Raw genomic sequence first — 25,000 nt, forward strand, 5'->3', positions numbered from 1 at the left:
TTACAAATAGAGCTGGACGCGAGCCACTTTTTTCCGAAATAAAAAATGAACAACATAAAATTTAAAAAAGAACAACATTTTATTTTGCATTCCATATGTATAGATTGTGTTTCATAAAAGAAGATAACATTGATAGATACAGCAAAAAAAACCGATATAGAAGAAAACTATATAGTTATCAATTTCAATTTGAAGAAACGTTCCTGTTGTTAATACGAAATTATACCGGTTTACGGTAGTTCTTTCATCGCTACATCAGTGAACTGATGTCAAGGACGAATGGTGGCATAAAGTTTCCCCTTGTTCTAAATTAAACTGGCATGAACATATTATTGTACATTAAAATTTTGACATTGATTGACAGCATACCATTTAAAAAACTTGGTCTTGCTACTTTCGGGGGACGGGGGGGAAGGTCGCTACTTTCGGGAGGTCATTACTTTCGGGGGGGTCGCTACTTTCGGGATTTACTAGCGGCCACAAAAAATTGACGTTAATTTCGGGGGTTCGCTACTTTCGGGGGGTCGTTACTATCGGAACTTGACGGAAGACCCTTCGCCCTCAAGGACTACGGGTCAATAGCCCATGAGGCGGACTACGTGTCTAATTGTCAATTATCAAGTCAAAAAGTGAAAGATAAAAAATGTTTAAATACCAAAAAGACAATAGGTGATGGAATGTTCTTTAAACAAAGAGTTTTGTGCGAATGGAATCAGTCTGCGTGTTGAGACTAGCATTGCGCTCCTTGATGAAAAGCATCTCATAGACAAGACAGTCAAATTTTCCTTGGTCTTTTTTTAGAATGCGGAATTGTCTTTCTTTGAGGAGGCTTGTATCCCCTATTGTCTTTTTATTATTGTCTTTTTAATCCTTAAACATTTTTTATTTTCACTTTTTGACTTGATATGACGTTAGCCAAACATCACAACGTCGTCTACAAACTTTTAATATGCTTTTACGAAATGTTTTATCGCGACTTTTCGTTGTCTCGAAATAAAGGCAGATTCAGTCCCAAAATTGGGTGTTCATTCAATTAATGGATTAGGAATATCTATTAATGGGAAGGACATCGTAAAACCACTCACGAATTTGGATTTATGAGCTTTGATGACTTAGGCTTGGTTGCTGAGGTTACAGGCTGGTGAATGAAGTGCTTTTACGACGTATATTTTTATACTGATGGCAAGTGCTGAAGTCCCGTTCAAGTCAAAGCTGAAGCAAAGGATCGTGGAAAATGTTTACAATACAGTAACAATACAACATTCTTTATTTAACGAAGGTAATGTAATTAACCCAATGAGTTATCTAACTTACAGCCTTCACAACGGCACGAAATACACATATAAAACAATGCCTAATCAGCAATATACGACTTGGTGGGTAATCAACTGACTCTTGAGTAAAGTTTCAACCAATCATTTATAGAATAATGAATAATCGAGCACAACGATCGGACGAGAGCCCCCTCCTCCAACACAGGTGTTTTGTATCCGCGCCCCTGGCACGGATTTTCCATAAAATAGATTTTATCAACCTCTTCCTCCTCAGTAATCTTGCAGTGTAATATAGTGTCTCAGCATGTAAACAAGCTTACAGCTGCCTGTTCCGCCAGAAAGGGGGGGGGGGGGGGGACGCTCGTCGAAAATTTTGAATTAAACTTCAAAAGGAGACCCACTTGGGCGTGGCCCAGACTTAGTCTACCCCTAAAAGAGACCATATTTACACGCTCACACCAACCCGGTGTGGCCAAAACGTCACGCATGCGCAAAACCATTTCATCCGGTCAATTAGCAGCCATGGACAGTTGTTTCGGCCTTTTGGGCCTCATCAGCATGGCGTAGCTAACATACCAGCCCGCCTGAAAATCCCGCCAAAGTTGAAATCGCTACGATAAGCAATGCGAATTTCAGTAACAAAAGCAACGGTCGAAAAGCCTGTTGGTTGAAGGTGGGCCTTAAAACGTTTCAGTTGTGAAGGAGCTCTGAATCCGCTACAAACGATTTCTTTTTACTTTGCATAATTTAAATTTAGCCTGCTTAGTACTTTCCTACAAAATACATGTCCAGATCGACAAAATAAAGGGTGTCTTACAACGGATCTTTCGTTGCTATGGTAACCCATCATTTCACAATATGAGCGCATTTTGTTGATTTTCATGCCACCATAAGAAAAAGTGCTGCAGATTCAATCCTTTTAACAGTACAGAACAACTGGTTTGTGGCTCCCAGAGAAGCGTCTTGAATACTAAATCACATATTCCCAGTTTCAAAGCGTCATAAAATTCACTTTTTTACGTAGCGGTTTTCTCAGAATATTCAAGGTTACATTTGGAACGGAAAGAGGCCTTGGCAAGAAACTAATAATTACTGCAAAGCATCATTGAATAGCGTCCATAAAATTTCATGAGTATAGCGCTTTTCATTTTATTTAAATTTGAAACTGGACGTCATGATTTGCCCGATCTGTTGTTCCACAGGTAAACTTGGGCAGAACGAGGAGGGATTTTTAACAAGACGGGCCTTAATTTCGTTTTTTGTCCCTGCATATGATAGATTACCAAAGGTATTAGTTACGCTTAGTAATTCATTCTTTTTAGTCACGTATGGCTCGCAAATGTCGAGTGATTGCTGAGTCACTGTATCACACAGCCGGATCATGAAGAGAGCCAAGCAGAAATTCATATAAATGAATTTGGGATATCCGATATCAAGGCTCCGCGGTAAACTTATTTCATTGGTCGATATAAAGAATCAGGCGGATGCTATCATCTTGATGTACTTTCGATCGTGACCGTTGTCCTCCCCATAACTGCCATTTTTTTCTATTCCAGTCATTATTCTTAAAAATGTTCGACTCAGCCGAATGATTGCAAGAAATGTATATAGCAGAGTGTAATTTTTAGAAACCGGGATAGAAAATGAACGTGAATTTCAGCCATCTAAATATGACTCCGCTATTTCAATTCTTACGTAGATTTCCGCTTCCCTTACGTTCCACGACGAAATCGACTTGAATTATTTCGAAACTGACGAGCAAAGGTAGCTACTGTAGCTCTTATTGACAAAAAGTAAGGATAATAACACCACATGGGATTGTTCCTTGCAAGTTCAAGTTCTGATTTCCTTTGAATAGACACCCAGGAATCAATACCTTTATCCTCTTTTCACCGGATCAATACAGCAGGGTATTGTATTTGTAAACAATCAAAATGCGTGACGCAAACAACACTGAGGATTGAAACATAATAAGACAGATTACCTATGTGCAAATTTTGCGTTATATAACTGCTTGCTGCGCTTGGTACACATCAGCATCACGGCACTATTGCCTACAACTACAACTTGGGTTTGCAGAGTAGTCCGGCCTTGTAGCTGCCCGGGTGTACCTGGTTGTGGAACGTTTACCTACCACATTCATCGAGTTTAAGTAAGTTACCAATGCCACTAATATAATGGCAAACGAGGTTTCAATCAGTCTTTTTGATCAGTTTTGTACTTCTCTTAACTGATATTCCACACAACAACTCTGTCTACGCAAATTTACAATGCTACAATTGCTCATTCTGCTCCTTGCAAGCGCGCCTTTTTGTCATCTTTGAGGGTTATCCCTTTCAAATAACAGATAAATAACCTCAGTCTTAGATTCACCCCAACTAAATTAGCTCTGGGAAGAAAAACTGATCATTCCAAAGACGAAAACCACTTCCCTTCAGTTGCTGGCGTGAAATAAGTTGTTATCGTGCTCGTGCATCTCTGCTTGGAAATTCTGTTTTGAGATGCCATGTTGATGTCGGTTATTGATAAAACTTTTTAATATCAGGTGTACAAGCGAAACTAATTAATTATATATTTGGAAGCTTTTGTCTGCCCTCTGGCATCGATGCATATGTCCCGCTGAGAAAACCACGCTTTTGCACATCGAGAATCGTTAGAATTCTAAGGAAGAGTGAAAGTGAATTTGTCTGACACAAACAGCATTGCAGGATATCTTGTGCTTGTAAAAACATATATGGGCGTCACGCGTGGAACTCAATCAGATAACAATGTACCAGTGTACCAAATCAGCCTTTTCCGATGGAGAAAAAGTAGAGATTCACAGACAAGAGCCTTATTCATGTTAAAATTTGTTAATTTATTTTTGGGACGTACGTAAATTTATATTTTGATGAATATGAACAATACCATTTGCAGGTTTTCATTGCAGTACGAGATTGACTCGATTGACTCGATTGACTCGACTTAACTGCTGCACATGCGCACAATGCAGTGTCAATAAAAATTCCCACTAGTCTTCAGGGCCTCAGAATTTAATTTTCTGAGCGGATAACAAGCGTTCAAACCCGCCGCACTTTTTTAATTTTCTTTAGAAATCCCAGGAACACATCACTTGATGTAAAGCGAACGATTAATTTCTACTTCAAACTTTCAAACTTCAGAAAACAATTCACAAACAAGCGAAACCGGTGATAAATGTCCAATTTTGTTTTGATACTTTATTATTTGTAAAAGTATATGTAAAGAATAAGCTACACGCTAACACGCTTACGGCGATCGCGGGTAGGTACTTGGTGTCTCTTTTTCTATTGTTTCAAATTTTTTTGAACAAGGTATAAAACGTTCAGTAATTATACAATTACCCTAACTTAGTGTTAGGGTGAAGTTAATCGGCTTTCGATCAACCGGCCCCTGATTGATTACCAGCCACTGATTTGGGAAATGTGTCAGCACTCACTTCCACTTCCCCCACCCCCCCCCCCCCCCACCCCCTCCGAAAACAGAAGACGATATTCGAGTAAGAGCGAAAATCGGCAGCTTCTCCAGGTACCGGAGCACAAATTACCTAAAACTAAAGAAACAAAAGACAGAAAACAAAACAATTCCAAAATAATCCCAAAGCGACCAAAAACACAAAGCTTTCCGGTACCTGCAGGCGCAGAAAGGCCCCGGAAATCGAGCCTACAGGTTCACTGCAAACATTCCCTATCTCCGGAAATCCGCCAAAGTTAAACCGATTCTTGCTGGATCCTTCAAGTTGCGACATCATTCCGTCACTTTTTATTCAGGTGCAATGTAAAGGCAAAGCAGACGCTTCTTTCTTAATAGCGCTAATAGGCAACTTTCACGATGGCTTCATTTGACTGCAACTACCAGAATTCATGTTGTGTTTTTTTGTATTCCCAAAGGGGTAAAAATAACAATACCACTAATTAGCATGAGACAACAAAACCCGAAGGATTGTGGTACTTGTAGCGGTTTCATCATGCAAATGTCCTATCAAAATGTGCCGAAAAGATGTTTTCAGAGAAAGCCTGGGTCCGATTTGAATTTTATCGTTATTGGAAGTCGGAAGTCGGAAGTCGGAAGTCCCTACGAACTTAAAAGAGGACTTGGCGTCAATTAATTTTTTTTTGTCTTTAATGCGGCCAGTTCTTGCGCCAATAAGATTCAATTGTCTTTTATGTCAATATCCTCATTCGTTTTTTATGTTTATCTTCTTTCTAAGATTAATACATTTGCCAAATTTTGCTGAATTTTCCAATCTCCTTTTTCGGCATGGAGATCATCAAGCACATCAATTTTCACAAGAATGCTATTCGAAGCTTTAGTTTAAATTAAAAGTTCCGACCTCTTCCTTTGACTGCCGTCGGGGAATCGATCGGTATATGTTGCGGGTGCATAAAAAAAAAGGCCCCGACAAGCTTTTGTTTGCCACTGACATCAGTGATTTATGTACTAACAAAACATGACGTGAATGATCCAAATTAAAAAAAAAACCACACATACATATAGATGTATAACTTTACTGTGGTCATTCGCTGTGTGATTGCATTGGAGCTAAGCGGCAGTGCTTGATCCAAACTAATGCCCTGGAACTGAATTGTTCTTTCTGCGAATACCGGATCTTTCAACTGATGTAGGAAACATAGGATCAGGATTTTTGTTGCGGCTAACCTGGCTAAACTCCTTTTGAATCTTTTTCACGAGGTAATCCGAGTAACTATGAAATCTATTTGCACGCAGGCTGCGACTGAGATTTGAAGGACTGCTAAAATGTATGTTTCAAACAAGGTGAAAACAGGGAAGAAGATCAACTTTAACTCTGGTGAAAACATTTGTCCACGAAGCCTTTGGAAGCGCTGAATTGTATTCTTTTGAGGTATTTCATTTTTTAACCCTGCAGCAGTCAACACGCTCTAAAGCTTTTTGTCGACGGCATAAAAGTGAAATTACTAAAACACCAGATAATTTTGCTTGCTTGTGCAAGAGGTAAAATGAAGGTCTTGCTATGAGTTAAAACCTTTCTATACTGAAAAAAAAGCAGCTATAATTTATTTAACCATTTCATATTTCTATTTCATTCCGTTTGAAGGCCAGAAAACATGAATAATTGAATAGCACTCCAAAAAAGTGAGGCACTTTGTTTTTTTTTAGTATTTTGCTTCTGTCAAAATTTGCAGAATCCCAGGTCGATATTGAAATTTACATATTTACAAAACATGAAATATTAAAAAGCCTTCGTCAAGGCTTTTAAATATATGACACTTTGCAAATGACGACTGTTTTCAATTGCCAGCATGCAAACAAACAGACAAGGGGACACTCATGGGAGTGAAGATGATTTGTTCACAAATGCGACAGGCAAATTCAATTACTCATAGACTTCACAGGCTAATTATTTCAGAATTCACGCTCCTAGTTTCGACTCTTGAAAACAGGATTATAACCAGCATAAAGGTAAATTTTTCAAGATTTGTTACAAGGCAACGCACGTACCGGCTTTACTTGTGGTCACAAGCTGTTTTGCCATTGGTCAACTTTGAGGGTATGTTGGAGGTGTGTCCGGGGGCGGATATAGTCATGACGAGGCAGATGTTTTCACGCACGATTCACCCTCAGAGAGTAGACTTTAATGTAAAACATAGCTTATGCCGACATTCAGTTTCCTGATTCAAAAAACCTTCCTTCTTAATTTTATTTCCTTCTCCAAACAAGGAACAGGCCGGTTTCGTCACAGATGGATTGTGGAGCTGAAACACATGATCCTGTAAAGGGCCATTATGATTGGTCAATAGATATGGTCCTACGCCATTTGACCAATCAGAGCCTATTTACAAAAACCACCAATTGACAACACTTCGCAAGTGAAATTACTTAGTTCAGTTGCATCAACTCTTCTTGCGGCTCAAGCCTACTGGCAAATTGTAAAATAGTTCTTGCCTCCTCCTCAGATCGACGACAGAAGCAACAAAGCGTTCAGATTCATAATGACGCTTAACTTGAAGAAAGCGTGGGAGGATTTTGTGGTGGAACAACTCCGAGGACCGAACATGAAAGAGTTTAGCCTGCTGCGGACGGATGGAGAGCGATTCAAATTCTGCAAATACATTTTAAGGTTAGATTGAAAAGCTTAATTATATATTTCGTGTAAAAATTTCTGTCGATTTTAAATCGTCCAACGCACAAATCATGAGCCTTTCTTAGATTCAGTAAAATTGTTATTTTGTCAAACCGGCTGAAAATATCGCGTTGTGGCCTCTACAAGGATCTTTATTTGATTAGCAATATTTTTCTTCAGGTGTTTTTTTACATCAGCACCAGCGATCTTCATCATCACCTGGTTCTTTGCTTTAGGGAATCTCCTTTTGCATTTCTCTTATGACTCTGTTATTTTAAAGAACACGAAGACGGTTTACCTCAGTGAAAACCACCGTTTTCACATTGTGTTTGTTCAACGCCCAAGTTTGCTTTTGCAGGCAAAGTGCTTGCAGTGTCAAATAATTTTCAATGGAGATCTAGAGGCGGTATATATTGTCCCTTGAACATCATAACATCGCATCATTTGTGCGTTCAAAATGTGTAACTTTCATTTCAATTTTTCCATGGGCGGTGGTTAAAGTTGGTCACAAATTTGAAATAAGGCGAAGTACACATTGTATAACTTTGTAGTTGCAAGACGGCAGCCTTTGCACACTGTCTCGTGCCGCATTCGCACGTGCCGCCATTCGTGATTCCCTCAGGCATTGTGCTGATCAAGAATTGCCCTATTTCAAAACTATAATTTCTCACTTGCAATCACTATCCAAAAATTTTTGGGGGTTCTTGCTTTTTATTTTGAAACAGTTTTTATTTTTTTTTTAATTTGGTGTGATCTGGCAACACACATTATTTTATTTTTGAACCTTGCTGAAATGACATTTTGTGCATTTTTGATCCGGTAGAGAATGGACATGTCCATAGCACAAGGCACATATCATGAAAATTGTGACACTTTGTTCACTCTTCTTTTCCTGTAATAGAATGATTCGCCCCAAATGATGATTGACAACTCAGTTGGTCAAACTTAATTTTAAGGGCAATGCTAAATTAGATATGTGCAAATATCAACGACTTTTTGGCAAGGAAATATGTAAAACGATTTGGTCCTTTTTAGTACATCTAGGTTAATAATTGAATGTTTTTTACCTCAGAGTTGTTTGTTATGTAAACTGATTAAGATATTTCTCTCCTGTTCATTGTCACTAAGCCACGTCTCAAAGGTCTAAATTTTTATGGTTAACCTTCAGAATTGCATCCCAAAGTGCAATGATATTATTGATTATACTGCTCGTATTTCAGTAATTTGTTTTTTGCTTTATGATATTATGTAATTCTGGAAGTCATTTGAATGCGAAAAATGTTGTTGCCTGTTTTTGAATCTTTTCAAAGGTAACTGTTGTCCTATTGACAGGTGTTTTTCCACTAGTTAACAATACACTTCATGGTCATTTTTGGGTTTCTATTTTTTGTAGAAATAACCATGTGGGCTTGGAGATTGTTGAAAAAATACAAAAGCTCTTGAACAGCAGGAATACACAAAAAGCCTTGTCTACAGGAAATGTTCATGAATACTTGCATGTAGGGGAAGAACATTTAAAGCGAAGGGATTTCAAAAAAGCTGTGATCAGCTTATCATTGGTAAGAATGTTGGTGTTTTTGCCCTGTAGCAAGTTCGCCCCATAGCTAGTTCAGCCCGTTGAAGTTCGCCCCCTATATAACCGTGTTCGCCCCACAGTTTACCTAGTTCGCCTCCAAAGTAGATCAAGTTCGCCCCACGTTCATGCAATCTTTTAGTTATGAAAAGGTCTTGATCGATCGTCCCTTTCACGGAGTCACCGTGACTGGCCATGGGTATCAATGCAAGCAAAACCTGGGGAAGTACTCTCCCCAGGTTTCACTCACTTTGAGAAACCAAGATGGTGGCCCCTTTCAATGCGGCCCATTCGTGAAAGGCCTGAACACTTAAGCAAAAGTATAGAAAGGAATGCCAGGAAATATTGGGTGTTCGATAATATAATTATTGGTCACAGCTTTTATTTGATATGTTGGCTCCTAAAGGAGCAGTTTTGTTGTAGCACCTGTAGAGTGCAATATCAAGCGCTAGGCTCTAATGTCAAGTCAAAATTGTCCTGCCATCTTGGATTTGCCGCGTGCGTTTTGGGGTGGATTGTGCGATAACTTCAAAACTCTCCAGCAATGAGTAGATACACAGTAAACAATGTAGTAGACAGACTGTGGAATGATTCTGGCGACGAGGAAGACATTTCAGTGATGATTTTGACGAGGGAAGTGAAGAAAAATACTGCAATGACTCTGAAAGTTCATTGCAAGATTTGGTCTGCACATGGTTGAAAAAATGGCCTGCAGCGAAATCGTTAAATCTATGGTTTTCTTGGTACAAAAACTCTATTGAAGGGGGACAATCTTTAAGTGTTATTGTTAGATCTGTCAAAGGCTAGTACACAAGAGAAATTGTTTAAGGTGTCAGAACACACTGAAATAGCTTTGTAAGGGATTAGCAAACTGTCTTTTTAAAAAAGGGAGAAGCTAAGAAATTGGTCATGCCATCTTAATCCTTATATCCCATAGAAAATTGTTCATTGTATTTTGTATGATTTGGAGTGACTTACGGTAAACACTTACAAAAAAGGACCTAGAATTTAAGAACCTGTCAGGCTAAAACTTTCATTGTAGACCCCTTTACATAAGAACCAGTTTAGCCTAAAAAATTAAACAGGTTCTTATTTTATTAAATGACCTTGAAATTTCAAGCATCTGGAAATAATTTTAAACTTGTTTAAAAGTATTTTTTTCATGGTTATGATTGAAATATGAAGGTATCAACATCTTCATCGGAGGAAATCAGTCATACCATATATATCATAGAGTAGATATCTTTTTTGAAAACAAGAACCAATAATTTAAGCTACTGTAAATACCATAATTTCTTATAAGAACCTATTTAGCCTAACTTGGAAAAATCCAGGTTCTTATATGTGGGTGTTTACTGTATACATATTTGCCCTTTCAATCCTGAGAGTGAAACTTAAAGATTTTACCCTAACATCAGATGATTTGACTTTGACTGACGTCAGACAATTTTACCTGTGAGAGATGAATGGGTTAGCAGTCCTATGCATAATTATTGTACATGTAGTTAAAATTTTTCCTCAGTTGAAAATTTTTCAGACTAGTTTGTTTTTTGCTTTCCTTTGTCTTATAGTCATTATCGTAATCTGAAACAAAGGAAAGTAATAAAAAAAAACTAGTTTAAAAATTTCTAATGAAGGAAATATTTACAACTACAATGCATACATACAGACATAAATATACATATATTATGTTTCTTATTTGTCACCATTGCAGGCTATTCAGGAAGCACTTTTAAAAAAATTTGAAAACTATGAACCACTTTCCGACCAACCAGGTAATTTCTGTGAGTCAGGGTCTGCAGACAGTGTTGATGCCAGAGTTGGTATTGTCTCTCTTTATACCAGGAGAGCTGAGGTCCTTTTTCAGGCACAGGAATACAAGGTGTGTGAAACTCTTTGATTTGCTTTTGAAGAATTTTTTATTTAAGTTCACCTAAGCTCAAATTAAAGTTTTGGTTTTTTTTTGGCAAAATTAAATGTCTAACATATATTTTACCTTTCATAGGCCTAATGAGATACAAGAGAGTTTCAAAGCTGGCATTCATTTGTCCCATGGCCGAGCTAGTGAGAAGTATGGTTCTGTTCCTTCAATGACGTCAAGAACTAATTTACATTGGCAAAGCTCTCGAAAACTATAGTGCAAAATATTGTGCAAAAGATCAATGTGGACCTTGAGATGAGAGGACAAGGATGACTATGTGTAAGAGTTTTTGGTACTGAGCATGCGCATAAGGTTTGGAAGTCGACATTTTTCGAAGTGCACATGCTCGGAACAGAAAACTCTCACTCGTAGCCATCCTCGTCCTTCCATCCAAAGGTCCCTAATGAAGGAATAGGCCCACGCCTCTCACTGCCTCGGCCATGAGATAAACAATAATTATTGCCATCATCTTTCTCTTACATACCTTATGAGGCACATTAAAAAGTAGAATCTAGAGAAGCAAAGGTAAATAATATACCTGTATGTTTTAATTTAACTTTCGCCAAAGTGAATATTTTGAGGTTAGGTGCACTTTAATGTAAGGAAGAGGCACATGGAGTACCAGGTTCCCTGTGTTGTAGTTCTTATGTCCAGCTTGTTCTCAGTACACTCAAGCTGTAATAATTACTGCATGTGTGTACTGAGAACAAGCTGGCTTCACACTGTTGCAACAGGGCTAAAAATTAGCGAAAAAATCCAGTCGTAATTTTGCAAATTTTATGATTGATCGAAGGAATGGAATTGTGCACGTAACATCACAAGTAAATTACGCTACAATTATGCTATCTTCAGATTGAAAGAAAATTCATGGCAAGAAACTAAATAATTTTGTAATATATTTATTTATTTTAGTAAAAGTAGCAGTAAGTGTTTTGAAAGAGCGAAGGTGAAAACAAGTCGCAAATTATTTGCAACTTCTCCAGATATTTTAGTCACAAAGGGAAAAAACTCAGTCACAAATGAAACTGTATTGGTCGCAGTTTTTAGCCCATTGCAGTACCCCTGCCATAGCCCCTGCCTGCAAAGCTAATAAGATTGATAAACTCATAATTGAATTCAAAGTTATACTCTAATTTTAAGGTAGCTGATAAATACTGTTAATTAGAATTTAACGGAGATAACAACCAGAGGGCTCATTTGCCAGTTGTGGTCAGTGGTGTTGTCAGGTTGCTGCATGCTTCATGATTTCCTGTGCTTATTTTTTTTGTAAGGTGTAACTGTGGCATTGTGGTTGTGTAGCATAACAAGCAAGTACATAGAGCATTTTTAGCGGTTATTTCCCCTTCCCTTCCCCGCTTTTTCCTCTGTTTTTATTAGTGTAACAGGTTCCTCGGTGTCTTGCTGTGGGGCGCCATGGCCAGAATTTCCCAGTCGTAGGTGGAGCTATCTCCATCTAGGAGCTGGCTGCCAATAGTGAAAGTTCCTGGATGTCTCAAGTACCCAACCTCCACTATCGATGGAATTACTGATTGAGGAAAAATTTGTCACCCTTGTACTGACCTCTCACATCTAGACTTTTTAAGTACTCTTGGACAAGAACTGTTTACCATAGAAGTCCCATCTCATCTCACTTTTCCCAACTTAAGAATGTGTGTATGAAGGTTGTGATAGCTAAGTAATGCATTAAACTTTAAAAAAACCCTTTTCTGTCTAGGCCTGTCTGAATGACATTCAAGAAGCAATATCATTACAATGCCCACAAGCTGTAAGCACCAAGCTAGTCAATCTTCAGAGGGCTTGTCAGAAAAAAATAGTAACTTGCAGTCAGCAATTTCAAGGTATGACTTGTTTTAGGTACAACAACCTTATTTATAAGTTTAGTTTTAAGCCTAATATGTAAGTTATGCCCTCCTTCATATACAACCACGCGTGGAGCAATAACTGTTTCACACCCCAATTATTATTCTCAGTCATTGTTGTTTCTATGCAAAAGTCTTTTCATGTGTAAATATGTTGTGAAATGCAGCTCTGAAATTATCAGTGGGTGAAATTGATTTCTAATGGTTCAGTTCCCAATTGAGGCTATTAAATCCTGAGTTATCCATCCCCAAATCTGGATTTTGGCTTGAATGACTCTTTCTGTAATATTGTTCTCTTTCTGTAAGCAGCATGGACTACTAAACAGTACTAAATTGACTACATGTATGCTGAATTTGGCTTTCAAACAGTTATTTAATGATGGAGATTGTCTTTGTTTTCTCTTTGTTTAGGTGTTGATCCTTCCAGGGAGATACCAACTGTAACAGGGAGACTTCACAGCAAGATAGCACATGGCTCCCATTTAATTGAAATCAACTGTACCAGCAGTCAGGGTAGATTTTTGAAGGTTCGATTAACATGAATTCAATTGTTTTTTAATGATGATAATGTTATCGTTCTTTTTGTTTTTACAAAGAGCTGTTTTTTTTATGGAGTATGGTCATCCTAGTTTACTCTGTGAGTTACTCACTCATTCTGTTCACTCTTAGAGGGAAATTAATTAAAATGCACAACTTACAAAATTTTATCTTCATATTATTTTTTCTCTCCCCTTTGTCAAAAGGTTTGGTGAGAAATTGAAACTCAAATATTTTTTTCTGTTTACAAGATGGAAGACAGGTTAAAATAAGCTTATAAGGAGAATGATCCATAATACTGAATGACAAGAGATAAATATTATGGTTATAATTTTCAACCCCTTTGGCCTGGCTTGTAATAAAAATTGTATGTTTTAAAGGAAAACACTGTGCAGTAATACTTGTCAGATTACTGGTATTATTATCTAAGTGGATAGTATCGTAAAATGGTCAAACAAAATTTCAGAAAAACTAGCAGTGCATGTTTTCCTTTGAGAAATCTCCTCTTTTTTCAGAGAAGATTAAAGTTTGCAAATTCATTTCTTTTGTATCACAGGCGTCTGATGACATTCGTGCTGGCGACACTTTAATCTCAGAGTCACCTTATGCAGCTGTTCTTTTGCCTGAAAATGCTCATACTCATTGTGCTTGTTGTTTTCAAGCTTTAGTAGCACCATTCCCGTAAGTAAATTTTTTCCTCTCTGGCCACAGTTCGTACAGTTTAAAACTTTGACGCTATGGTCGTAAAGGCTTTACATCAATCTGCTGTAAACATGACAGCCTTCCAGCTAAGTGTGACTTTAGAAGATCTCAACAGGTCAAGCAGCGAGTCTCCACACATTTCTTTGAAGCAATATTATTTATTACATGCTGTATCCAGATCCAGATTTTTATTGGCCACCTCTTGTTTGAACTTTAATGCAAGAGAAAGTTGACAAGTTACACCAAACAAACTATTGTTTGTCTTTAGAAAAAAAAAACGCAATTAGAAATTACTTCTGATGCTCTGTGTTGTCTTCTCACAGATGCCTTTATTGTTGTGAAGTACAGTATTGTTCACAATCATGCAGAGAAACAGCCTGGACAGAGTACCACAAAGTCGAATGTAGTCTTGGGCCTCTTCTTAAAATGGTACATTCCATCCCAGTATAGTGCAATTGGAGTTTTGGTTTTCTTTGGTGCAATCCACTTTTTTACTTATTTAATGTTCTTGTTCTTTTAGGTGGATACTTCTTTCCATTTGGCGCTACGAATCCTCTTGGTAACGGGAACAAACAAAATACTTGGTAAGGGTGGATCTCTATCACCTTTCCTCCTAAATGAATTTGTTAATGATGTTGATGTCCTAAATTTAGCTTTTTTTATCATTAACAATGTTTATATTGTGTATGTCTTAGATTTCTTGAAAGGAATGTCCTCGTCATCCCTGTCTGATGAAAGTTTTCATCTAAGCAAATGGTCAGGATGCAACCCAGATGGAGAATATTTAGGTAAGAAATAAAAGCAAGCTCAAGATTTAATTACATGTCTGTCCAGAAGAAGTGTTTTTTTCAGGAAGGATGAAATGGTATTTGTTCCTTGTGGTTAAAAAAACCAAAGATGTGAATTAAATGGGACATTCCTGTTTATGTCTGTTTTGAGCAAAACCTCATTTCCTTGCTTTGCTGTAACAAAGATTTAAGCATGTAGGCAATGCAGTAAAGAGAGCTCTTCTGTAAGGGCCAATACATACATGTATCAAAAAAAAAACTGGCTCTGCTATTTACCCTCCCTTGAGACTAAAATGAATTGTGCAGCTCATCAAGAGTGAGTTGAAAGCATGTATAAAGTTCCTCTGACAGGCTGCATTATGATCCAGACATGATTCTGGAGCACAGCACCACAGCCAGATGTACCGTACACTGTAATAATAATAATAGTAATAATAATAATATTATTATTATTATTATTATTATTATTATTATTTGCGTTGCTGAGATCAGCATTACTATGCTTGAGAGGTTCGCGAGCTAAGAGGAGGATCCATCTAGAATTGCCGGACATTGACTTTGACATCGAGAGAGGACATGCAAATATTCCTTGAAAACATTGAGGACGATATTTTATTTCTTACTTTTTATCGTTTTTCGTGGTAGATTTCCATATTTGAAGTTAATATCTTACATCCTATTATCGTAATCAGTTTTCAACTGCGATATCAATGTTGATTCGTGCAACAAACACAGTGATGTTTTTTTACGGTTTTACTATAAGTAACATTAAAGGAAAATGTTTTCTACCTATTTTTTAATGATTATTATTATTATTATTATTATTATTATTATTATAAGTGGGGAGGGGAATTTGATATGGGAGGAAAACCAGAATACACAGATCTGAAGTACCGTAAACCTTTGAGTTAGTGTAAGATGGACAGAAATATTATTGTGCTTGTATACAGTGACAGTAAATGATTACTACACTAGACAATCACCCATCCTGTCCTGTCATTTACCCCATCCAACAGGACTTGACTTTGATAAACAAATTTTGGTTGCCTTTGTTCTGACAGGTGATTATAGCTCTGTCTTCAGCTTGGTGACCAACACTGATTTGCAGCCTGTCAAAATACTGATGTCTCATGCACTGGTATGTCTTTTGCTATAAGAACAGATATGATACAACAGGTTGCAAAATTGGTGAGACTGACTTTCGTTAAAAAAAAAACACCTTTTCTAGCTCTTGATATGTGCTGTATGTAGAATTCCAACCTTTCCCACTTCTCCCCTCCTTCTCTCCCTTTCAAGTTTTCAGCATTATTCTTTATTGCTAGCAACTTTGATAAGGGGGAAGGGGGGCAGCAGTATGTGAGATAATGGGTAAATTAATAATGCCCAAGCAGGTGAAGTGTCTCCATTAATTTTGCAACCTGTTGCTTAGTGGTCAATGATGCTCTATCAGTGGAAGATCTTTATTAGTATAATACAACTCAACAGGTTTCCCACAGATATCAAGTTTGACAATCCCAGTGCAATGCATCAGGTTAATTATGGCTAAACACAATAAAAAAATTTGCTTGTGCATGTGATTTGCAAAGGATAACATTTTTCAGATGACCGCATACATGTACATTCATCTGTCATTAATAACTTAGTAATTTGCAGTTTATAAGTCATGTCATCCATTCCTCACAACTTCCATTTGGCATTTTTTGATTGAATGAATTGTTGAGAACAAACCAAATTCATTTCACTGTAGGTTTCATGTATTTATCAACATTCTTTTCTAGCATTGTGCATTACTGGCTGAGTTTCTTGGTGGTGTTATGGTTAGAGATGATGTTGGTGAATTGCAAAGGACTACAAAATGTGATGACTGCACCCAAAACAGGCTATCTCATTCACAAGAACAGGGAAACCAAACAGTTGAACAGTGCTACAATGGTGGTAATTTTCAGAAATTGTTTTGCACAAACTTGCAACAAGAACTTGAAAGTAGCAATGAAACTGGTGAAGGTCCAAGCTGTCTTGCAGCAGATGTGATTGGCTGTCTGTTGTTTCATCATTCTCAGCAAATGTGTTGTAATGTTCATGCAGTCACAGCAATAGTGCCTGCTAATGACAGCAAGTCAAATCCAAAACTTCCTACATCTAAGGAGAAAGTTGTAACACGGGAACAGAAGAGGATAGCCACAGCTGTGTATTCCACTGCGAGCCTGTTGAATCATGCTTGTGATCCAGATGTTATAGTGAGGTGAGAGATTTGTTTAGACTAGTTTTTAATACAAATTTGTTGAGTTTAGAATAATGTGGTAGTAAGATGGGACCAAGAAAGTTATTATTGTTTTGTTTGGTTTTGTTTAGGGAGAGTGTTTGCTTATTATTTTGGGACTTTTGGCAGTCTTGTTATGCAATTTCTCCGTTAGAACCACAACTTCCCAAGAGCTCTTCCTTTGACATGTAACATAATAACCATGGAGGAAAGCATTAAGTAGACTTTCTAAGGAGCAAAACGTTTCATGGGCATATCTGGTTTTTCGTTATGAAAAATAGGGTTATTTCATCCTCAAGCAATGTTCATTGCCAGGGGGGGGGGAAAATCCCATATAAAAAGGGAGGGATGCTCGTGGGAAATTTTAAATTAAACCCCTAAAGGAAACCAATCTGGGCGTGGCCCAGGCTTTTTTGACCCCTAATGTAAATGTATGTACTTATTATATTTCTTCGCGCGCAACCCTAAAGGAGACCATCACGGCTACATATGATAGCGTTTTGCCCAGAAAAAATTAAGTGAGACCAAAATCAGAAATTTACACCCCTAAGCGAGACAACAAGCATCCCTCCCCTTTTTATATGGGAGGCCCCACCCCCCTGGGGTCCATTTACAAGACCAATTAAGGTAGGGTTAGGGTTAGGTTAGGGTTAGGGTTAGGCTAAGACTAAAGTATCAAAATCCACCAGAGTTTCTTGAAGTGGGGTTCTTTACATTATTGTTTTCAAGGGCTTTCTAGTAACCTTTGATGATCTCCATGTTTTGCAAATGTCAAAGTTATACTCTCTACTTATAGCTTTGTTGGTGGCCATCTGGTTGTGAGGGCAACACATAACATTTCCAAAGGATCAGAAATATCTCATTGCTATGGTAAGTTAACCCAGAGGTTATGATGTACTGTAGCTTATAGCCAGCCTTACATGATTGAATTGCTACGTTCCATCCTTATCAATGCTTGGTTCCTTTATCCCATCTGGGGTTGACAGACTCCTGGGAAGTATAAATTGCCTAAATCCAGTCATGACTTCGGACAAAATGCCATAATAACATTGAACTTGAGATAAAATATTGAATGACTTGACTGTTTTTTCACAGGCCCACATGTGAGTCGCATGGGTCGGGAGGATCGTCAAAAGCTCCTGTACCAGCAGTACTTCTTTACTTGTCAGTGCACTGCGTGTAAGAGGTGAGTTTTGATACAAGAAATGTTCTGCAAATCCATTTTAACTATCTTCATCAGAAGGATCTTGGAAGCAAACAGTTCACTGTGGTTAGTGGGTAGCATCTTGCTATCCTTATTGTTTTTCAATGGAGCACCAAAGTACTGTTTATGTGGGTCACCCATGATGGCCCAAAGAAATAATTTGCTGGTTATTGCTCTTTTTATGCAGTGATGAAGAAATGGAAAACAAGAGACTCTGCTTCTCTGCATTTGCCTGTCCAAAGTGCAAGTCTGCAATGAAACTGTCATCAGTAAGTGATGACATCACAGGAAGCTGTCAAAACCGTGAATGCAGTTACAAGAAGAGTATGTTAGAAGAGTGCAGACTGGCACATGAAGCCGAGCTTCTCTTCGTGAAAGGGGTTCGCCTTTCCGAGAGAGTAGGAGTCAAAGAGGCTCTTGATGTGTTCATGGAATGTCTGCGGCGGCGTAAAATGCTGCTCCACACGTACCATAAAGATCTGGCAGAGACGCATGATGCTATAGCTAGGTAAATAATTTATGTACCTTTGTGACCTTACATGTTCCTCAGTTGGTATTTCTGAATGGAGTGACCAAATGTGGACACTATGCGGGCCAATCTGGTTCCCAGTTTGACTGTATTCAGGGGACTACAGGCAATTATTGGGTAGATTCCATCCTTTCAAATAGTACAGTTCAAAGTGTTAAAACTAGTTTTATAGCCTCCTTAAGAGAAAACCTCGAAAATTATTTCCTTGCTGAACGGGGTTTTGTTTAGGATAGCTTTGCGACACAGGTTGTGTTTTAATAAACTGAAAAAAGCCTAACATATTACATTGGTACCTCCCAAGTTACATTTCACCCATGCAGAAGAAAGGGCCATGATCAGTTCCCTTTGAAAGATTTGGTTTTGTTGCTTTATTTTTCAGGTGTTATGCTATGATGGGAGATTTTAAAAAGGCAGCACATTACTGTTCTCAAAGCTCTGAATCAGTCGGGAAGGCTTTTGGTTCATCGAGTGTGGAATATGCACATGAACTTCACAAGCTATCACAACTGCTGTTTAATGACAGACAAGTTAAGAAAGCACTTTCCACGATTGACAAAGCCACAAGTCTTCTGGTGCAACATTACGGTCGCAGCAATCCAGATGTAAAGGAACTAAATGAGATGAAACGCTGTTTGATAGCTGTCGGCGGCCCCACCAGGTCCATCAGCTCGTGATTTGATCAAATGTGAATAAAAGAGTTCGATAAAAATCGAGATTATGGATATAACCAAGTAGGAGCCAGCCCCCTTATGGTTATATCGCCACATACAGTGACACCATCCTTGAATGAAACTTCCATTAAATTAAAAAAAAGGGTATTCAAAAAATGGACAAAAACGGAACTTGTACATATAAAATTGTGATAAAATTTTTTTTGAAAATATCTTTTACACTAAAAGTGTTGTGTATACTTTTTATGAGTTAAATACAATTGTATGAACTTATAGTTTGTCTATCTCCATTGACGGAGATCGGTTAACACTTCCGTAATATTTTGAAACTTGAAACTTGTTTTGATTAAAAACAAGAGCCGTAACAAATAAGTTTATGAGAGATAAGGTTAAAAGTATTTAAAAAATACTGTTCGCTTTATAGAGAGGTATAAGCGAAACATTTAATTGGGAAAAAACTTGATTCCAAGGAACAGCTCTAACGTCTCGAGTCCCTCTGCAAATACTGGAAAGCATTTTATTTTGGTTTGGTGGAAATCAGAATTATTTTGAATCTGCGTTCCGAACTTGCAGTAAGTGTTCAAATGATGGCAGAAGTACAATGATTCAGTGATTTGGCGTGTGGAAACTAAGTTGTGAATAAAAAGTACGTATTGTTCACATCTCCAGAATGGATCAGTAACGAGTTACAAGTGTCCACTTCATGTCAAATTGAAATGTTTTCGTGAATAAAATTCAACTCTTAACCATGCCTTTATCTCCATGATTATTTACCATTTCCCCGTGCCTAGAACTAACAAACTGTCTCTATACCCGTGTTTTAAATCAAAGTGCAGTACCCAACTAAACAAACGCGTTCACAAAATTGTGCATCGGTGGCTCAGTTGGTTAAGTTGCGGGAGGTCGTGAGTTCCACTTCGGCCGGACCAACACTTGGCGTCTTGAAATAACTGAGGAGAAAGTGCTGCCTTTGAAATTATACCCGCAAATGGTTAGACTTTCAAGTCTTCTCGGATGAGGACTATAAGCCGAAAGACCCGTCTCACAAATATCGTCCATGTTCATGGGCGTAAAAGTACCCACACACTATTCGAAAAGAGTACGGGATGATGCCCCCTGTGTTGTGGCTGTCCTTTGTGAGTGTGTTCTCTCCAGCAGAAGTGGCCGGCTTGGTAGTGATGTCTCAAAAGGCTTGTGGTGAACGAGGCCACCCAAGTAGAAACAGCCATAAATCAAAAGGGACTTTGCCGAGTGCTTGAACATGTTGATGAAGGTGATCAAATGTTGAGCGATCCCCAAATTGTTAAAGAAGAGCGGGTTCCTAAAATTACGGCCCGAAGCATAAGATATCAGCCAAGAGACTCTTTTTCTGCCATCTAAAGTAAAATTGAGAAATCCGTGATGAGAAAAGCAATGAGTGAACCGTCCTTATCTTACACGATGACTCGTTGCTGTCATGGTTTTCTATCGCATAGTTAGTGCCTCACTGACCAACGCGGTGGATTAAAACAGGTGTTGTTTACAGTTGTTTACAGACCTATCATAGTGCAGGGTTTGTGTAAGTGAGCGTGAAATTTGAAGCAATAGAAAAATAATGATGTAAAGGGAAGCAAGGAAGTCAACAGCTTTGTTTGTTAAATTACTTTACGGACCAATGCCTTCCGTCACCTTACATCATCATTAGCTATCCAGTTGGCCAAACGATATGTCATTTGACGTCAACAACTTTCAGTCTACAATATGTGATTGGTAGTGGCCTCTGAGAGCGAGGAGATATGTGGTATTTCTTTCGAAGGCTACGCAAAGTTTATAGAAACCGCAAATTAATCCCCTAAATTTTCAATACCTGAAGACTTGATTACAGATCATCACGAAAACTAACAATCAAACGTAAGATAACACCTGTTTCAAGAAGTACCGCCATCACCCGACGAGTCGCGTGTATCGAACCTAAGCTTTGGCTGGAAACCAATAGAAAGGGCTTGAGTAAAAGTAAACTTATACATGTCCTGCTAATAGCACGTTCTTTCACAATGACAAATAACAGACATAACAGATAGGCTGTTGAAGACGAAACTCGGAATCCGTGGCTCGTTCCTTAGATCACTGAATAGAAAAATCAGGTGTATTTTAGTGTGGAATTGTATTCAGCCTTCTCTGTGTTTCAAAGGGGGGAGGTAGATACTTTACGATCCACCAGCTGAAGGTCGAAGACGAACAGGTTTGAAATTTATCACCTGAACTGGTTGATTTGAATTCAAGTCTACACAAGTGACCTGTTCATCAGTTGATGATGTACCCTCCTGCCTGATCGTCTGGTAACTCAATCATTTTGAAGGAAGTGATTTGAAGAAGCAATGAGTTTCAAGAGACAACATGTGATAAATAGAGGTGAGTATTTATGTACAGAAAATCCGCCGGCCAAGACAGATATCAACAGTGTAACTTGGCTACAATTGGAATGTAATGATGTAATGCTCTCGAGGAAAGGCAATGTGGCTCGGGCTGAGAGCGCGTTTGCAACCAAACTACTTTGCATTTCAATTAGATATAGTTCGACGGTATGGAAATAGTTGGAAGAGGTCCTTGACACACCCCTATTACTATTGCCAGACATCTTTCCCTGGCAATTTTCTTTACTCCCTCTTTATACATCAACACTGGTTACCGAACCAGCCAGGCCCGCCGCGGGTTGCTCGAAGCATGGTTAGCTCTAACCAGCGTTAAATATCATGGAAACATATAGGTTTTGATATCTGTTAAACAATGGATATCGCTAACGAGGCTTCTAGCAACAGGCCCCAGGACTCTGAAGGGCGAAAGGGTTAAAGAAAATTCAACTCGAAAAACAAATGCATATTGTCAAATGTTTTCTGCACACTGTTTATCCTTTCTTATTTCTGATGAAGTCCACAGATAATGGTGTTCAAGTGCTTCTCAGTGTCCCCAGACTAGAATGCTTTGTGACTGCCTGGCTCAGTTGACCGGCAGATATATTGCAGTAACGCGATTGCTGATAAAATGGCGATGGACCCTAGCAACCATGTTCATTCTATACTCCATTAACATTCTACACCCACTTTTTGAAGTCTTGGAATCCAATGAAAGGTAACAGTCACACCTCCATACCAAGAATAAAACGCCGGAAAATGTCATGATGTAGTTTCTCTGTTGTTCGCTTGTACCAGGTGTTAAACTTTGATTTTCTGGTTCCAGGAATTTAATAAAACATGGTCTTCCTACAGAGAGCGTTACTATCGCATGGAGGAAGAGACGTCAAATAGAAACACCTAACTTACTTAGCCCATATGTTATGGAAAGTGATTCGTTATCTCTTCGCGGATGGTGGATGTCACACGTAAGATGGGACGTCGCTGAAATGAAGCAAAGATCCAAGCGGAAACCCAGACAGGCCAGTTAAAAAGTAAAGTTTAGTAGTGTTTTAAAAAGGAAGTGTTCGGGTCCCATGGTGAAAGTTGTAAAATTCATTTACAATCGATAATAATCGATAATAATCAGTGGAGTTCAGATCACATTTATGCCTCTCAGTACCATATAGGGCGATGTTAGCAGCTCTCGTGAGGTACAAATGACCACAAATGACCCGGGAAACCCAAAATAAAAGAGTATATAACGGAAACTATGTGTTAGACTTGCTACGAAACCAATCAATATCCTACCGGCTCACTGAGTTCGAGAGATCCGTACACTACCCTCTGTAAACCTGGATAAATCCTCGGCTCTAATGCTACACTTATTAGTACTCTTTGTCCGTTATAGCAAACAACCAATATCAACATTGAAAGCAGACCACTAATTCACTCTCCTTTCCACATTCAATAAACACAGTCAGACACTACCTGAGTGCTCGTCATCAGATTGCAATCAAATCTCTCTTTCACATTTTTTTTAGTTTGAAAGATCTTTACAGAGAGATATGCTGTCAATGTGATCACTGATTGATTGTACGCCGGATTTTCATGGCAGGTTTTCAGCGTGGAGTGCACACCGCATAGAATGGTGGAGACATATCAGTATTTGTTGGTAAGCCTTGAGTAACATGGGATAAGTCAAAGAGTAACACAGGAGTCTCAGATTTATTTTTCTTTTTGTTACCTTGACAACATGTTAAAAGACAAGCGGTTGGCAATTTCACAGATGGCTTTTCGGGCCCGAAAAGTTTTCGGGACTTTCGAGAAACGGGCTCAAAGGCGTGAAAAGGGACGGGATCGGGGATTACAGTTCTGGGATCTGGAATCACAACGCGTGGGATCGGGATCAGCAGTATTTTTCACGGAATCAGGGATCAGGGTAAAATTTTGGGTAAAAATATGGGATCAGTTACGAAGAAATATACCTCGTTACGACCCTGTAATATAGATGTTACCGGTAAAATCCGTTCTCAGGTTAAATCGGTGTTTAACCGAGGTTAATTTTTGCTGATCCTCGTTTTACCTAGGTTGATTACGCACTCAGATGAATTGAAGAAACGTTTTTTAGAGTCTATAATTAAGCGTATAGAAAAATTAGGGTCAGGATAGGATTAGTTTCGAGTGGTCCGGGTTCGGATCCTGGCTGGGGACATTGTGTTGTGTTCTTGGGGCAAGACACTTTACTCTCACGGTGCCTCTCTCCACCTAGGTGTATAAATGGGTACCGGTGAAATGCTGGGGGTAACCCTGCGATGGACTAGCATCCCATCCAGGGAGGAGTAGAAATACTCCTAGTCGCTTCATGCTAATGAAACCGGAGATAAGTGCCGGCCTGATGGGCCTTCTGGCTCGTAAGCAGAGACTTAACTATTCTTTTTACTTGCAGCTTAACAAAAGCATTCCTGTCAAAGGAATTAAGTTTCAAGTCAGTACAGCCTCATGGAAGATGTCGCGACCCCCTAGCAGTCGCCGAATGGTAACAAGCAACTGCTATTTTAATGTTATAATATTTTTGTTCTTTGAAAAATTGTAAGCGTGATAATTAAAATTCAATTGGTGACTTTTGATAATATTAATAGGGAGCCTAATTAAGCACGCGAAGTTTTTAGACGTTGGCGGCAAACAGCAGAGAACTTTTCGCATCCCAGGACAATAGTGTCTCCCTAGATTTTCAAAGTAATCACCTCAAATGGAGAAAAGAGAACTTAGCGATATAAATATGGTTGTGAGAAGAAAGGTTCAAAGTGAAAACAGTTCACTTCCTTTTTGTCGTCCGCGTCTCAAAAACGTCTAGTGTTTAAGCTCCCTGATATCAGCTGGTGAACGCTTTTAAGCCCTGGCCAGCCCTGGATTCAACCCTCCAACTTTGCTCTATCCAACATTGTTCAACAATTTGGCCGCCCACGTTGGAAGATGTTCGTTCAACATTTTTTGTTCGATCAAGTGTTGGATAGAATTTGCTTGTGATCAAACAATACACCCAACCATTTTGCTCGACGGAACAATGTTGCAGTGTTTTGCCGCTTTTCCAACAAAGTTGTGTCCTAAATCGAGTCACGTCCACGCTGCTAGCCAATCACGAATCGCTATCTAATTTTCAAGCCTAGTTGTAATTTGCAACAAAGATAG

General features: G+C 38.6%; 2 protein-coding genes across 6 annotated transcripts in view; both read left to right on the forward strand.

The window, feature by feature from the left end:
* The window catches only part of LOC138047552 (SET and MYND domain-containing protein 4-like), a 34,380-nt gene extending 14,190 nt beyond the window's left edge, over positions 1 to 20,190 (forward strand). For 3 of the 5 annotated variants that reach the window (XM_068894452.1, XM_068894453.1, XM_068894451.1), the window contains 10 exons: positions 13,842 to 13,966; positions 14,311 to 14,416; positions 14,508 to 14,571; positions 14,683 to 14,775; positions 15,837 to 15,913; positions 16,554 to 17,017; positions 17,832 to 17,905; positions 18,131 to 18,221; positions 18,427 to 18,747; positions 19,148 to 20,190. In XM_068894452.1, the coding sequence (XP_068750553.1) occupies positions 13,842 to 13,966; positions 14,311 to 14,416; positions 14,508 to 14,571; positions 14,683 to 14,775; positions 15,837 to 15,913; positions 16,554 to 17,017; positions 17,832 to 17,905; positions 18,131 to 18,221; positions 18,427 to 18,747; positions 19,148 to 19,442 (1,710 nt within the window). In that variant the 3' untranslated portion in view covers positions 19,443 to 20,190. Of the gene's footprint in view, positions 1 to 3,081; positions 3,427 to 5,968; positions 5,985 to 7,228; positions 7,393 to 8,788; positions 8,955 to 10,682; positions 10,851 to 12,603; positions 12,728 to 13,159; positions 13,276 to 13,841; positions 13,967 to 14,310; positions 14,417 to 14,507; positions 14,572 to 14,682; positions 14,776 to 15,836; positions 15,914 to 16,553; positions 17,018 to 17,831; positions 17,906 to 18,130; positions 18,222 to 18,426; positions 18,748 to 19,147 lie in introns of those variants that run through there. The other 2 variants (XM_068894449.1, XM_068894450.1) reach the window with 2 other exon arrangements.
* A 3,241-nt stretch (positions 20,191 to 23,431) lies between these two features.
* LOC138047574 (xylosyl- and glucuronyltransferase LARGE2-like) overlaps positions 23,432 to 25,000 on the forward strand; it is a 17,448-nt gene continuing 15,879 nt past the window's right edge. The window contains exons 1-2 of the mRNA XM_068894483.1: positions 23,432 to 23,483; positions 24,258 to 24,347. Coding sequence (XP_068750584.1) covers positions 23,457 to 23,483; positions 24,258 to 24,347 — 117 coding nt within the window. The 5' untranslated portion in view covers positions 23,432 to 23,456. The remainder of the gene's footprint in view (positions 23,484 to 24,257; positions 24,348 to 25,000) is intronic.

This window comes from Montipora capricornis, chromosome 4, assembly GCF_036669925.1.
Source record: "Montipora capricornis isolate CH-2021 chromosome 4, ASM3666992v2, whole genome shotgun sequence".
Lineage (NCBI taxonomy): Eukaryota > Metazoa > Cnidaria > Anthozoa > Scleractinia > Acroporidae > Montipora > Montipora capricornis.